Raw genomic sequence first — 14121 nt, 5'->3', positions numbered from 1 at the left:
AAAATTAAAAAAAAAAAGGAATTCAGGTCTACATTCAGAGAGCTCAGCTTTTGTGGCTGAAACTTCCCCACCACCCCACCCCATTTATCTGAAAAGACCAAGACCAGCTCCTAAGACTCATTAGGGCCTTGCCTAAGACTTCATGGCCTTAGGCCTCAGGCCTCCTCTTTGGGAGAATGGGAAGAGTCTGAGCTCCAGTTAGGCCCTCCAACCCCATTCCCATACACTCCCCAACAGAAAAAGTAGGGTTTAGCTCAAGTTTCCAAACAAGAATTTATTCTTTCTTCTGTTTTTTTTTTTTTTCTTGAAAAAAAGTACCAGGTACAATTTTTTCTTTTTTTCTTTTTGTTCAAGTTTCAAGCAATTGCTTGTTCCCCTCAGCCCAGCCCCAGGGGTTAGCGCTAAGGCTGGGTCAGAGTCTGGTGTGGGGAGTGGGGTAGTTGGGAATCACATGACTGAGTGTGAGGGGTGCCCCTCACCCCAGCTGAGGTAGGTGGGTCAGAGTCTGGCCAGGTGAGAGGAGGCACCCCAGTCCTTGGCCCTGACTCTGTCCCTGAACACCTTCCTCAGTCAGGACCCCAAAGCAAGGAGACACAGGCAGGAGGACAACTGGAATCTGGAGACTTAGATGAAGGGTGATTAAGCTGTGTGTGTGCGCATGCATTCAAGCTCTCTTTCTCACACACATCACACAAATACAACCTTGTATGTGTGCACGTGTGTGCACATACACACACACACACAAACACACACACCCAAAGTTGGCTTTCAGAGAAGGGTCATAGGGTGGGGGAAGTGAAAGGTATAGGGAAGAACAGGGGAAGCTGAGTCTTTGGCTAGTTGACTCAGTCCTTCTGGAATAACCTTTCTGCCCTCAGCTGAGGAAAAACAGTTCTTCCCCAACCCCCACATCAGCTTCTTCAACTCCTGAGCTTGGAGCAGTATCTGAGAGTGGGAATGGAGGAGGGGCAATGCCAATTATCAGGTTTGGGAGGTTACCAAGGCAATCCAATTTGAATAAATTATAAATTAAAAATAAATAAAATAATAAGTGGCCCCTGCCCAGGACAGGGAGGCAACGCTGGCATAACTTGCCTGGGAACTTGGGACAACCTCAGGGTAGCTCCGGTGTCTCCCTACTACCTAAGCTGGCCTGGGAAATCCAAGGGGGTGGGGAGGCACGTGGAGTACCCAGAGTAGAGCAGAGTGTGGTAAGGATCAGAAGCTTTAAATACCCAAATAATCAATTTGGGCATGAGCATGGTGAGGGCTTTAATTCAAGCCTGAAGGGTCTTTTGCCACCTTTCCACGTATTTGCTCTGTCCATGATGGAGCAGGATGGGCTGGTACTTGGCCCTGGCCCACATGGGTTCAGGGCACTGACAATCAGGGCAAAGGTGAATAACGTGGATTGTGAGGGGACTCAGTCACTGCCTGAAGTTCGTAGGGGAGCCCTGTGTCCAGTTCCAGGCTCCGGCGGGAAAAAAGCAGGCGGATGTCTCCATGCAGGCTTAAGCGGCCTGAGCGGGAGCTCCGGAACCTGGGGGAGGACAACGTGATCAAAGAAAGAATCCAGATAGTAGAGAAGCCAGGAGAGATCCAATTCAGGGAAGAGATAACCTGGGGTGGGGAAAATCCTTTCCCTGGATCTTCCCAACCGCCCCTAGGCCCTGTCCTTACCTGAGGTGCAGCAAGTAGCAGAGGAGGCGGCAGGCGGGGCTCGCATTTCCCTCCTCACCCACAGGCACCAAAAAGAGGCGATGGCGCAGGAAGGTCATATGGGCAGCAGGCATGTCCGAGAAGTCAAAAGTCACGAGAAACATCTTCACCACAGTCTGGTTGGGGTTAAATAAGGTCTGGGGGCAGGACAGAACAAAGTTGGTAGGGTCTACGGGCTGTTTTCCTCTCCTACTCCCACTCCCCCTCAGGGAAAACTTACCACTTGGATGGTGCCCACCTTGGGCACACTGTAACCCTTCCTCCCCAGGGGGTTCAGGTCCACGACACCCTAGGAAGGCCATGGAGCCATCAGCTAAGGTAGGGTCTTTGAATACTCAACCATCTCCATAATCTTTCACTCTGGGCCTGGCCCTTGCCCCACAAAAGAGTTCATCCACCTGGCCCTGAACCCTCTCCTTAGGTGAGAACACCTAAAGAACCCCTCCTGCCACCAACCCCTCATCCTCCTCACAAGCTAACTTAGAGTTGAGGTCAGGTCATACCAGGAAGGGGGCCGGGGCATTTTGCTCAGAAACATCAAAGAAGGTGACAGTGACAGGCAGCGTGACATGCTGGGGGCAGTAGGATCCACTAGCTCCAATCTCTGCCGTGAAGCCCTCAATGTGGCCAGATGGTGCAAAGCGTCCTCGCAGCAATGATTCCTGGGGTGGAGATGGGGAAAGCATGTTATGAGACAGACGCCAGCTGTTTTCCTTACCCATCCAAGCCACATTCCACCACCTCACTTCCCCCAAAGCCCCCAATCACAGAATCCAAGGGGAACTACCTCAAAGTTGCCCAGCAGGGTACGGCTGACGGCAGGGGTAGGAACAGGGGAGGCACTGGGGGGGCTCAGCAGGCCTGGCCCCTTCCGGAGGCTTCGAAGGGAGCTCCTGGTAGGGAGGGGACACAGTGTGTTGGCTTAAAGCATTCTGGTATGCGTACTCACGTCCTTGGGCTCACCCTTTGCCACTATCTAGGACTCCTGCCCTGGGGTCCCCTACTCTGGGGCTGGAAAAAGGATTACAGACTTTTGCCCCATTTGCAGGGACAGAGCAGAGGGAGAAGCTGATCACTCACAGCTTCAGGCGACGGGCACCTTTCAGCCTCCGCCCCATGGGACTGCAGTCTGTTGGGTCCTATGGAGAGGAAAGATTACAAAAAGATATTGGGTGGAGGCCAAGTATGTTTGCGAGCAGGAGCTCATTACCAGCTCTCATAGGAACATCCCCCCCAGGCCTTCACCTTTTTCCACACACATATCTACTTAAGAATAGACCATCTCCTTTCCTGGCTTACCAGCACAGGCTCCTTGGGCCCAGGCAGCAGATGGCTCCAGAAGGGTGTGGCTTTGGCATCAGAACTGTTGGCAGCAGGAGGGTGGCCCAGGGTTCCCCGGCGCCTCCGAGGGGCTGGCCCCTCATCCTCAGAGCTGACATCCAGGGCTTCTCCAGCAGGAAGCAGCCTTCGCTTGGTGGGGCAGGGGCCTGGAGGTCCAGGGCCAGGGGGTGTGTGCTCGGGACTATGCCCATTGGCAGTGCCAGGGGACTCCCTAGGCCAAGGGCTGCCCCCGTTGCCCACCCCAGCCACTGGGCTCTTAGCCCCTATTTGTGCAAGACTGTGCAAATCAGTGTCAAATGTGTGCAGCTGGCCCAGAGGGGCTGGCCCTGGGGACTCCCCCAGGGACCCCTGTCCCCTTGGATCTGGGGAAGCCCAGTCTCTGGTGTGCAAACTATTGCAGGAAGCATTTGATGGGGGATAGGGGGGACTCTGGGCCCCTGAAGTCCAAGGTGAGGTGGAGCTACCTCCCTGTTCCACAACACAGAGGCCATGATGGCAGAAATGCTGGCTGGTCACACCCAGTCCCAGCCCCAGTCCCTCTGGGCCTAGTAGCCTCACAGTAGATGGTTCTTCAGGGGGTAGTCCCTCTCTGGCCCCCAGCCCAGGGCCTCTCTTCACCTCCCTGGGAACTTCAGTGGGTGGGGCCGGCCGTTTCAGGGCCCTATGAGGCTCGGAGGCACCAGCTGGAGGGGAAAAGATGGATACCTGGTAGACCCTGGGGGATGTTGCCCCCCCTGCTGGGCTGTAGCCCATGAGCAGGCCACCCTGGAGGGCCCCCTGCCTGACTGCAGGCTGCGAAGGGCCAGCCTCTGGTTCTGAGGATGGAGACGGCTCCGCCTGCACGTGGCGCATGAAGCCCCGCCTTGGGTCAGGGGGGCCCCCCCCCCACAGCCTTTATGCTGGGCCTGGGCTGGGGGGTCTGGGGACATCTGTGCAAGAGAAGAGAAGAAAAGGTGGTCAGAGGTATCAATGAGTCTTCTCCCTTCCACCTGAGTTTCAGATCCTCCCCCAGCCTGAAGAGGTGACCTTGTAGGGTTCGTGGGGGTAAAGGTGTCCAAATCCCCAAAAAGATTAATGGAGTATTAATCCCATTAATAATATAGACCAGTCCGAGAACTTCTAAGTGGGTAACACGTTTAGCTCAGGTTTCTTACTGGACCTGCTTCCCCTCCCTTTCCCTAGCACTCACCCCGATGAAGAGGCCTTAAGCCTAGCTGTGTGTTCCCTCTTCCTGACTGATGCCTTGCTCTCCTAGCTTGCAGTCTGGTCCATTCCCGCTGCACTGGCAAGGTGACTGCCACCATTCCGTGCAGCTCCTGGGCTCAGCCGGACCCTGAGGAAAGAAGAACAGAGATAAGCCAGGATCCCTGGAGCCAGTGGTAACGCTCCTCTCCAAATGTGGGCTACCAGAGTACCCTCCAGGATATCCTTCTCCCATATGAAAAGCTCTTCAGAAACAGAAGGTGCAGTCTTGGGATCCAGAGCCCAGAGGGCAGAGCAGGGCTACCTAAGAGTCAGAGAGAGGCAGGTCTCGGTTCAATGGAATAAGGATGTCAGAAGTAAGTTGTGGCAGGATGCCCATTTATCAGGGCCACCAGCAAAGAGGCTTCTGCCCTGAACATGAGAGGGGATGCAATACCCCAGGTTCTAAGAGATCATGCCACCTAAGAGTCGGTCAGGGAAAGAATTCAGCCCTCCTAGTCAGGGCCACCGAGTTGTATAACTCCTTCCCATAAGTCTATCTCCAAAGGGATAGTGCTACCCCAAAGCCCTAAGGGCAGAGGTCTTGCAGAAACTCACACCCCATGAGCACTCCTCAGAGGTACAAACCTCAGGTCAGCTCAAAGGTGGCCCTTTGGACCTAAACTCCCAATTGCCCCCAGCAGTCTATCCCTTTAACAGGAGGCAACATTCTCCCTCTCCCACTCCCCCTGCTTGTGTTCCCTCTCTTGCTTTGTCTCTCTCTGTCAAATAAATAAATAAAATCTTAAAAAAGGGGGGAGGGCACCTGGGTGGCTCAGTCGTTGAGCGTCTGCCTTCGGCTCAGGTCATGATCCCAGGGTCCTGGGATCGAGCCCCGCATCGGGCTCCCTGCTCAGCAGGAAGCCTGCTTCTCCCTCTCCTACTCCCCCTGCTTGTGTTCCCTCTTTTGCTGTGTCTCTCTCTGTCAAATAAATAAATAAAATCTTAAAAAAAAAACAAAAACAGAAGGCAACAAATCTAATCAAAAACAAGTGGAGGGGGAGTGGAGGAGGCACTGCCAGAAGGCACTTTCCAGGACCTACCCTCCCCCTAGGCCCTGCAAACTAGAGATAAGGCAGGGGCAGTCAGGCAGCTGGAAGCAAGTAGGACTACCTCTCCTCTTCATCACAACACATTTAACAATCAAAAACCCAAACCACTGTTTTTCTGCCAGGGCACAAGATGGTCTTTACTGACTAATTCACCCCCAGGAACCCATACTGGGTGAGGGGAATGTCCAAATTAAAGGTCATTTTCCTTTATGGAAGGAAATACTGCCTTCAGGATCAAGCTTGTCCTGTGCTGCCTGCCATCCACAATGTCTTTTCCCCTTCAAAGAATGTCCCCTGTATGCCTACCTAAGCCCTGTCCTTACTCCTTGGCTAGCCCAAATGCCATTCCCTCCAGAAAGCCTACTCTGGCCACCCTAAACCATAAATCTCTCTCTCTCCTCTGAGACTCCACCTAAGGTAATGTCACTATCTACTGTAACCCAGTGACAGTTTTGCTTGCTCTTGTAGGTAAGAAATCTCCTAGACAGGAGTGCCTGGGTGGCCCAGTCAGTTAAGCGTCTTACTCTTGGTTTCGGCTCAGGTCGTGATCTCAGTGTCATGAGATGGAGCCCCGTGCTGTGTGGAGTCTGCTTGAGATTCTCTCTCCCTCTCCCTCTACCCCTCCCACTTGGGCTCTCTTGATCTCTAAAATAAATAAATAAATGTTAAAAAAAAAATCTCTTAGACACACCACGGGGTTCTTGAGGATAGGTCTGTGCTCTGCTCCTCCACCAAACTCCAAGTATAGGGATTAAGCACATAGTGGGGCTCAAAAAAAGAATGGAAGCCCTAGAGATCTCAGCATCAGTCCTGGCACTGCAGAGAAAAATTCCCAGAATGAGAGAAACAGAGAGATTACTTGTATAGAGAGAGTCAGCAACAACAGAGGTGAAGTGGGAGGCAGGGAGAAAGGGAGAGAGTTGTACCCCAGAGACTGAAAAGCTTTCCTACACCAAATTCCCATCAATGTACCCAAAACTACCCTATTTCACCACATTCTCATTGGAAGTGAGACTCCTAAGAAAATTCTGGTTCCCTGTGGTGGGTGGGGTATCTGGAAAGGGCAGAACTCCAATGATAGCATTGTCAGAGGTACAACATGTATTCATCTGTACCTCTCCTTTCCTCTACCCAAGCCATACAGGTTCAGAAAGGGCCTTTTGCTTAGCACTCCAGCCCCTGGTCACCCAAGTTGGCCTCTTGAATCCTTGCCCTGGGGAAGCCAGGTGATGACATGATGCCCTACCTGACCCCAGCATGCCTGGCATCTGCTCATTATCCCAAGCCCTCTCAGTTCCTGCTTTGTCAATGAGAAGCTCTAAGACTCACTTCCCTGCTACCCAGCCTGTCGGGCTCTAGACCATGGCTTCAAGCTGACTCATGGGGCAGGACTGTGGAAGAGGGGGGCAGGGTAGGCCAAACTCACTCTGTGCAGGGGGTGGGCAGCAGCTGGCGTTAAACAGCTGTGCCAGGCTGTGGCTGGCAAGGACTACAGTTCCCAACATGCCCAGGGAGCAAGGCCAGCAAAAACAACAAGTCCCAGAATACCATGGGTTCTGTACCTCAGACACCTGCTAGGCCTGGGAGGTGGGGTAGGTGGGTGTTGGTATAGGTACAAGCTCCCAGGCTCACTCTTCCCTTCCCTTCAGTATTAAAGATATCCATTTCTACACTGATGAAGGAGGGTGACAGGAAGGAAAATTCCTCTCCATGTGCTTTTTACCCTCATCCTGTTCAGAGAGAACTGCCAGCTGCTCTGCATTTTGTCCCAATACATGTCCACACAAGCTAGGGGGGCTATTCCCATAGACCACCACTGTGAGTACGAAGGTCAACCCTCTGCTCTCTCACCAACCCCTTGACCGCTGGCCTAAAACCCTCTACCTTCAGTGGAGAGGGAGCAGATGTCAGGACCTCCTCCAAACGGAGCCTGGCAGACTCACCGTGCCTTCTCCTAGACTCCTTGTTCTGGACGATTCCCCCACCCCCTGCTTGGTCTCCCAGGTCCATTCTTACCCCTCTCCTCCCCAGAGCCTGGGACAGGCCCCATTCCCTACTGGAGCTTCGGAAATTTGTTCTTTCCCCCTAGCACACACTCACCCCGCTCTTAAACTGGCTCCGCCGCGGCGGCCGCTGCTCCGGGCCCTTCCGTCCCGTCCCGGTCCCTCCCCTCGAATCCCGGGTCCTCCCCGCCACGGGCCCCCAACCCAGACAAAGGGTGGCTCAGGCAGAGCCCTGCTTTGCTAGGCTGTTCTCTGTTCAGCTTCGTGTGCAACACTAGCGGGCTCTGGAGCCCGCAGCCCCCCAGCCACTGCCGCACCCCTCCCCGCGACTGTCCCTCCCCGTGGCCGCCCCGGCTCCGCGCTGCCGACTCCGCTGCCCCTCTGACTCACAGGCCATTTCCTACCAGCTGATGGGGCCGCCCGCCCCGCCCAATGCCCCAACACCCCCGCCGCAGCGAACGCGGCCGCCACGCCCCCCTGAGACCACGCCCTCCATGGGCAGCGATCATGCTGATTGGCCCATAGGAGTCCAGCCTCTCCACGACCTCAAGTGTGAGCCACGCCCCCTCCAGGAGACGCACGCCCATTGGTCCACAAGGGGGCAGGCCTACCTGGGACCACCCCGCCCATCTTCTTAACCCCTCATCTGCCGGAATCCAAAGGAGCTCCCTGCCCTGCCATTTAACCCTTTCAAAGGCTTAGGCCTCCCACTTCTCACCTCCACCCTTCCTCTTCCGAGGGTGTTTAATAGGACGCCCTAGGGCTTTCATAGGCACAGTTCGACAATCTCCAAAGTCAGGCTGCTCTTCCCACACCAAACCCCAAATATCCCCACTCCCATCTCTCCCTTCCTTGCAAGAGAGCTTCAGAGACCAGAGAACTGTTGAAGTCTAGAAAGCTTCCTTCATGCCAGAGCAGATGAAATAGTCCAGCAGTGGGACCTTATCTCCTTCCATTGAGAAATGGTATTCTTCCTTTTCTTACTCTATATTGATATTCTTTTGCCTTTATTAGAGGGCCCCAAGGACTCCTGAGATGGGGATACATTTTAATTCAGGGACCTACACACCCTTTTTTGTGTCTCTGAACTACCATTCTGAGATTAGGCTGCTTCATCCCTTCTACCAGTGCGCTCTCTTCATAGGAGACAGACCACCCAGGGGAAGTGGGATAGGAAGGCTTCTGCCATTAGTGGGGAGATGTGCCCAACTCTTGCGATGGAGCTCACTCCCATGACTCACATCTCTCTCGAAACTCCCCACCCTCTCCCTGAGTCACTCGAATCCAGGCTCAGGCCAGAATCAGCCAAATTAAGTGGCAGCAGAATCGTCATTCTTAAATCTTGTCCTCTTATTCTTTAAATGGCCAGGATGTAAACCTCTGCAAGGATGGGGCATTAAAAGATACTTTTTAGAGGGGCTACTTTAGGGGCAAGCTAAGAAAATACGTAGCCCTGACTAACTTTCCCTCTGCACTTGTTGACAAGTCAGTTTCCAAACTTAAGAAGCTTTTTCTGTCAGTCTTCCACAGAAGCAAGCAAACACCGGAGTCAAAAGAGGGAAGACTCAGGGCACCAGCCTGGCTCAGTCAGCGGAGTGCACGACTCTTGATCTTGGGGTTGTGCGTTCAAACCCCATGTTGAGTGTAGGGATTACTTAAAAATAAAATCTTAAAACAACAACAACAACAACAAGAAACAAAGAGGGAAGACTCAAACTGATGCCTGGAGAACTGGCATCAGCCAGGGTAGGCTCCCTGGTTGTGTCTCCAGAAAAGGGGGAGTCCATTCTTTCATAGTTCAGAGCCCACAGAAGGCCCAAGGTCCTTGTTCCTACCTTGCCTGTGCTGTAGGCCCCAAGGGCCCTGAGATTGTCAGTGGAGAGTAAAAAAAAAAAAAAAGGCTCCCCTCCCCCTACTTCCTCCTTGTGCCCTAGACTTAGGAAGAAAACCTAAGTAACCCTTCCCCTAGGCTCCCTTCTCCTCACCTCAGACCAGGAGAAAAAACCCTGAAAAAGAACCCAGTTGCCATGGACTGACTTCTTCATTGGTTCCCTAATGGTAAGGAACAGGATTCAGGAAATTTTCAAAATCCTGAACAAAATGGCAAAGTACCAAAGTAAGAACCTACTTGCCTTAGTAAAAGCTTATTGGGAGGACAAATAGACACAGAACACTATAGGAAATTAATAGTCCCTTGGTGACATCACAGAACAGGCATTAAGTTCTGTTTTACTGCCACTAGCATAGGCCCAGGTCTTAGTTACTTGCAAAGGTCAGGCGGGCAATAGTTCAGTAGGAAGGATCAAAGATGTTCTAGGCCTCCGTGTGCCCTAGGAAAGCAGCATGGTACAATCAGGAGGCCTTACCTAGCTGCCCCAAACTCTTACCCTGCTTTATTTTTTTCATAGCAGTTATCACCACCTGGCCTCTCTCTGCCACACACACACACACACACACACACACACACACACACGCACACATTTCTTTCTCCCATTAGAATGGAAGCTCTTTGAGTGCAGCAATATTGTTTTGTTCACGCTAGTATTCCCAGAATCAACATCAGTGCCTGGCACATAATATGCACTCAATAAACATTGGCTGAAAGAAATGATGAGCCCTGGGCTGAGTGAACAGCAATCTGAAGACCTGGGTCCTAATTCCTGCTATTTCACTGTGAGTGAGACCTAGAGAAAGTCAAAATCTCTTTGGCTGTAAATTTTCAACTCTGTAAGATGAGGGGTTTGGCTGTAAATTTTCAACTCTGTAACGTGCCCCCCACCTCCTGTTTGCCCAAGCGCATAGATGATGGCCACTGAGGGCCTCTGCAACTCTGGCCTTATATTGCTATGATTCTAATAGCTATTGTTCGCTCAAATCCATTTTCAGAGGATGGACCCAAATGTCTGAATGCCCTCGCACTTGTATTGAAGCAGAGAGGCTATATATTCCAGCCTCAGCTCAGCAAATTGATGCCCTTTCTCTTCACGCCCCACCCGCTCACACAAATGCCTCAGTCCTGAGGAAGCTGGAGTGTTTGCCCTAGGCCCGCCTCTCTGAGAGACAGTCTGGGAAGCTGTGTTGCCATAGCAATCAGCTCCTCCTCAAAAGGCTTCAGCCAGCCCTCCCTTACCCCACCCTACCCCACCGCTTTGTCTGGCCCCAGCACCCCCTCCCTCCCCAGCCAGTCACAGCTAGAAGAAGGTTGGCTAGGGGCCCCTTTCAGTAACATTGTCACACTCATCCAGCCACTGTGTGGAAGGCAGGACTTTTTCACCCTCCCAACTAGCCCAGGGGCAAATAGAACTTTGGCACTACATCAAGTCCCCTCAGGGAACCTAAGGAGCTCTCTGGAGGACCAGGCCCTAGTCTCCGTTCTGACCATCAGCTTCCAAGCCAGGAGAGTGGGAGCCATTCTCTCTTCCTCTTCCAGCTGAGGCTGGAGCCTCATAACCTTTCTGGAGTTCGGCCTGCCATAGGAGCCCATCTTTCAAAACATACATCAAAGACTCAGTAATTTTCACCCTTCCCACAGAAGCCCATTTTTTAGGGTCCTAGGATTCCCCACCCCGAAGAAGGAAAAGGGTGGGGAAAATAAGTTTGTGGCAAGTGGTAAAAAAGTAGTGGCCAGTCACTTGTGGGGGCTATTGGGAGAGATCTTGGTAGGAGTGGGGTGAGGTCTGGGCCTTGCAGCTGGTAACTAGGGTCTGTGGCCATTGAGCACAAAGTTCCGGGCAGGGCACAGCTCCTAAACGGGCAAGTCCCAGGCCAGGCCCCAGGGCGAGGAAGGAAGTGGGAAATGAGCACACCCAGAGCATAGGGCAGGGCAAAGTGGGGGAGGGGGAAGACAGGGACCAAGGCAGGCTTCTGGGAGGAACAGGAACTAGAATGGGGGTTAACAGGAACACCAGCTGGGGGGACAAACTCCAGTCTCAGCCAGACAGATCCAAAGCCGACTGAGGAGTCAGTCACAGAAGACCTAGTAGCAAGTGGGGCCTGATCCACCCTAAGAGTGATCAGGCCTGAAGGTGCTATTAAGAGCCAAGGAGCCAGAAGCACTACAGACTGGCTTCTTTACCCCACCAATTTCATCATGCCATTCCTAGAACACAGTACACAAGCCTTTTCCTGAGTCTCTACAAAGCCCCAAGACTTTCTCAAAGGACTAGGGGTTCTTCCCCCCTCAATTGGGGCCTACAACCCCTTCCCCTCAAACAGTGCCCATAACCCCCTCCCTTCTTTTTGTACACAGTCCCTCTGTCCTTCCGTCTCTCCCACACTCTGGACCACCAGCTCTCCATCATACAGCACCTGCTTCCCCCTGAGCAACTTTAGATCCCCTCCCCCTCAAGTACAGCCAGCCTCCAACCCTCCACATCAGACAGCGACCTAGCCCCCTCACACTGTACCTTTAACCTCCGCAAAGCACTCCTGTCTCTCCCCCACAAGGGCCCCTGAAAAATGCACCTGCTTACCCGCACACTGAGCCCCCAAGTCCTCCCCCAACTCTGTCTTCCTCCCCCCCACAGCAGTCCTCAGGTTCTCTCCTTCTCTAACGTGCCCCCCACCTCCTGTTTGCCCAAGCGCATCCCCATCCTTGTCCCCTCTTCCACGCGCACCCCACCCCACACCTGTAGTTCCGTGAGTCCCGTTGCACCTGAGGAGGTAGTGGGTTGGGGCAGTTACAGAGAAGCCCTAGCAGCAGCCTCGGCCTGCAAACCTCACCCCTTCTGTCCGAGCCCCGCCCCCGCAACGCCCAGGCCCACCCCCTCCCTTGTCCCACCTCCCACCTTCTTGGGGCTCGTCCCCTTTCCTAGTTTCTTTAATTCCTTTGGCTCCTCCCCTGTAACACAGGCCCCGCCCCATATGGCTCCGCCCCTTCTCGTCTTCTTTGCGTCTCCCCAGGAACATCCGCTTGTCCCTAGACCCTTCCCCGATCCCCGCCCTCTACTGGTCTCTCCGCCTTTCGCTGGGACCCGCCCCTCGGATTCCAGCCTGGCAGAACCCAGGCCAGGCCCTCTTGCACCGCGAGCCCCGGTAGGTCTCAGAGACTCTCCTAACCCCCGCCCCTTCTCCGCTCGCCTCACCCGGGCGCTAGCGCTCCAGCCCGGATCCGCTGGCTCTGATTGGCGGCGGTGGCCCCAATGGATGGCGGAGGAGACAAATAAGTGCTGGCTGCAGGTCGCCTGAGGTCCCACCCCGGCCACGTGCGGCTTCTGTGATGACAGGTCTAGAGGGCGGGGCCTTGGCCCGCAGGGTGCAGGCCTAGGCTGACCCCATCCGGCTGGGGGTGGGGGAGCCGGAGCTGGATTCAAAGCGCTAGCCTGAGGGCACCGAGCCTGACTGGGGCTCTCCCGGGTTTTCGCCTTAGTGTGAGCTGCCTGCGGAGCTTGGGCCTTTTTCTGGGGACGTCTGGGTTAGCGCGCGCATTTGCCTTAATGGGGGAAGTCTGTGGGTTTTGCAAGGTAGTGCAAGGAGTCTCAGGGGTCTGTGAAGATGGGGAGAATCTGGTTGGTGGGGTCTCAAGTCTGTGAGGTTGAGCAAATGTCTGCAGGCTAGGCTGTGCGGGAGAATCTGAGTTCTGGGAGATGGGCAGTAACAGCCAGATCTGTACCGGTGGAAGGTGGGTCAGCAAGGAATTCTGTGAATTTTAGGAGCCTAAGTGTTAATACGAAGTTAGAAGAGAGAAGTAGGGCCTTTGCTTTGTACAAGTGTCAAGTGAACTATGTGACAGTTACATATGTTCTGTAATTTAATTAGAGCTTGAGTCTTCTCTCCAATTTACACTTGCCCTACTAGTTCCCGAGATATAGCGGGGCCCGGGGCGGGGGCGGGGGGGGAGTCCACGGCTTACCAGCTACCTCTAGATGGCAGCACAGGACCCTTGCAGAACTGAAGGGCCCTGAGCCCAGGGCCTATCGGGCCTCTCTATAGAGCTGGCCGTATAGATTGCGGGTCAAACCTGAAAAGTTCTCTGAAAGTCGCAGATTCTTTAGGTTTCTGGGACTTCTCTCTGAGTAGTTAATTTAAGCTGGTTTACTGAATACCAATTGTATGCAAAGAAAAAAAGTTTTTTTCTCTATCCTCAAGGAACTTGTTTAGGTCGTCATACAAATACCTAGATAATTCTACAGACAGTAAAGTTGGAAGGGTTTTGGGTAGTCGAAAAAGCATAGGGTTTGTAGTCATTTGTGTTGGCCTCTGAACTTTGGGTATTAGGTATTTACTACCTGTATGAATTTGGCTAAATTACTTGACTTAAAAAAAAATAAACTTAATTGATTTTAGAACAATTTTAGATTTATAGAAAATTAATGAAGGCAATTCAGAGTTCCCATATACCCCACCCAATTTCCCTTCTTATTAACATTTATTTTTTTTAAAGATTTTATTTATTTATTTGAGAGAGAGAGAATGAGAGATAGAGAGCACGAGAGGGAAGAGGGTCAGAGGGAGAAGCAGACTCCCTGCCGAGCAGGGAGCCTGATGTGGGACTCGATTCCGGGACTCCAGGATCATGACCTGAGCCGAAGGCAGTCGCTTAACCGACTGAGCCACCCAGGCGCCCTCTTATTAACATTTAAATTAGCATGGTTCATCTGTTATAATTAATTAACTAATATTGATACATTATCATTAATTAAAGTCCATACATTATTCAAATTTCCTTAGTTTTTCCTTATGCTCTTTTTCTGTTCCAGGATCCCATCCAGGATAGCAAATTACATTTAGTTGTCATGTCTCCTTAAACTTCACTTGGCTGTGAC

General features: G+C 52.8%; 1 protein-coding gene across 7 annotated transcripts; it reads right to left on the bottom strand.

Moving 5' to 3' along the window:
- Positions 1–254: 254 nt before the first annotated feature.
- Positions 255–12541, bottom strand: ATOSB (atos homolog B). Of its 7 annotated transcripts, none has more exons than XM_025852926.2 (9): positions 12442–12541; positions 4250–4393; positions 3019–3989; positions 2800–2858; positions 2507–2612; positions 2223–2381; positions 1940–2008; positions 1681–1856; positions 255–1540 (listed from the first exon to the last, which is right to left on the bottom strand). In XM_025852926.2, exons 3-9 carry the CDS (start codon positions 3910–3912, stop codon positions 1387–1389), a joined length of 1617 nt encoding a protein of 538 aa, XP_025708711.1. In that variant the 5' UTR covers positions 3913–3989; positions 4250–4393; positions 12442–12541; the 3' UTR covers positions 255–1386. The 7 variants fall into 7 exon arrangements, with proteins under 7 accessions (XP_025708711.1, XP_025708709.1, XP_073737513.1 ...); XM_025852924.2 differs by lacking the exon at positions 12442–12541 and adding an exon at positions 12012–12095; XM_073881412.1 differs by lacking the exon at positions 12442–12541 and adding an exon at positions 11984–12084.
- Positions 12542–14121: the final 1580 nt, after the last annotated feature.

Source organism: Callorhinus ursinus, unplaced genomic scaffold (genome assembly GCF_003265705.2).
Source record: "Callorhinus ursinus isolate GAN/ISIS: 27379988/994484 unplaced genomic scaffold, GSC_fseal_2.0 scaffold42, whole genome shotgun sequence".
Taxonomy (NCBI): Eukaryota; Metazoa; Chordata; class Mammalia; order Carnivora; family Otariidae; genus Callorhinus; species Callorhinus ursinus.
Note: the sequence above shows the minus strand (reverse complement) of the source record. Positions and strands in the feature narration are given on the sequence as shown.

What these genes read in the sequence shown, in the direction of transcription:
- ATOSB (XM_025852926.2), bottom strand. Translation starts at nt 3,912, where the DNA reads ATGCGCCACGTGCAGGCGGAGCCGTCTCCATCCTCAGAACCAGAGGCT. An exon ending in ATGCCCCGGCCCCCTTCCTG is followed by an intron (nt 2,009 to 2,222) that starts GTATGACCTGAC and finishes TGGCCTTCCTAG; the next exon opens with GGTGTCGTGGACCTGAACCC. An exon ending in AGGTGGGCACCATCCAAGTG is followed by an intron (nt 1,857 to 1,939) that starts GTAAGTTTTCCC and finishes TCCTGCCCCCAG; the next exon opens with ACCTTATTTAACCCCAACCA.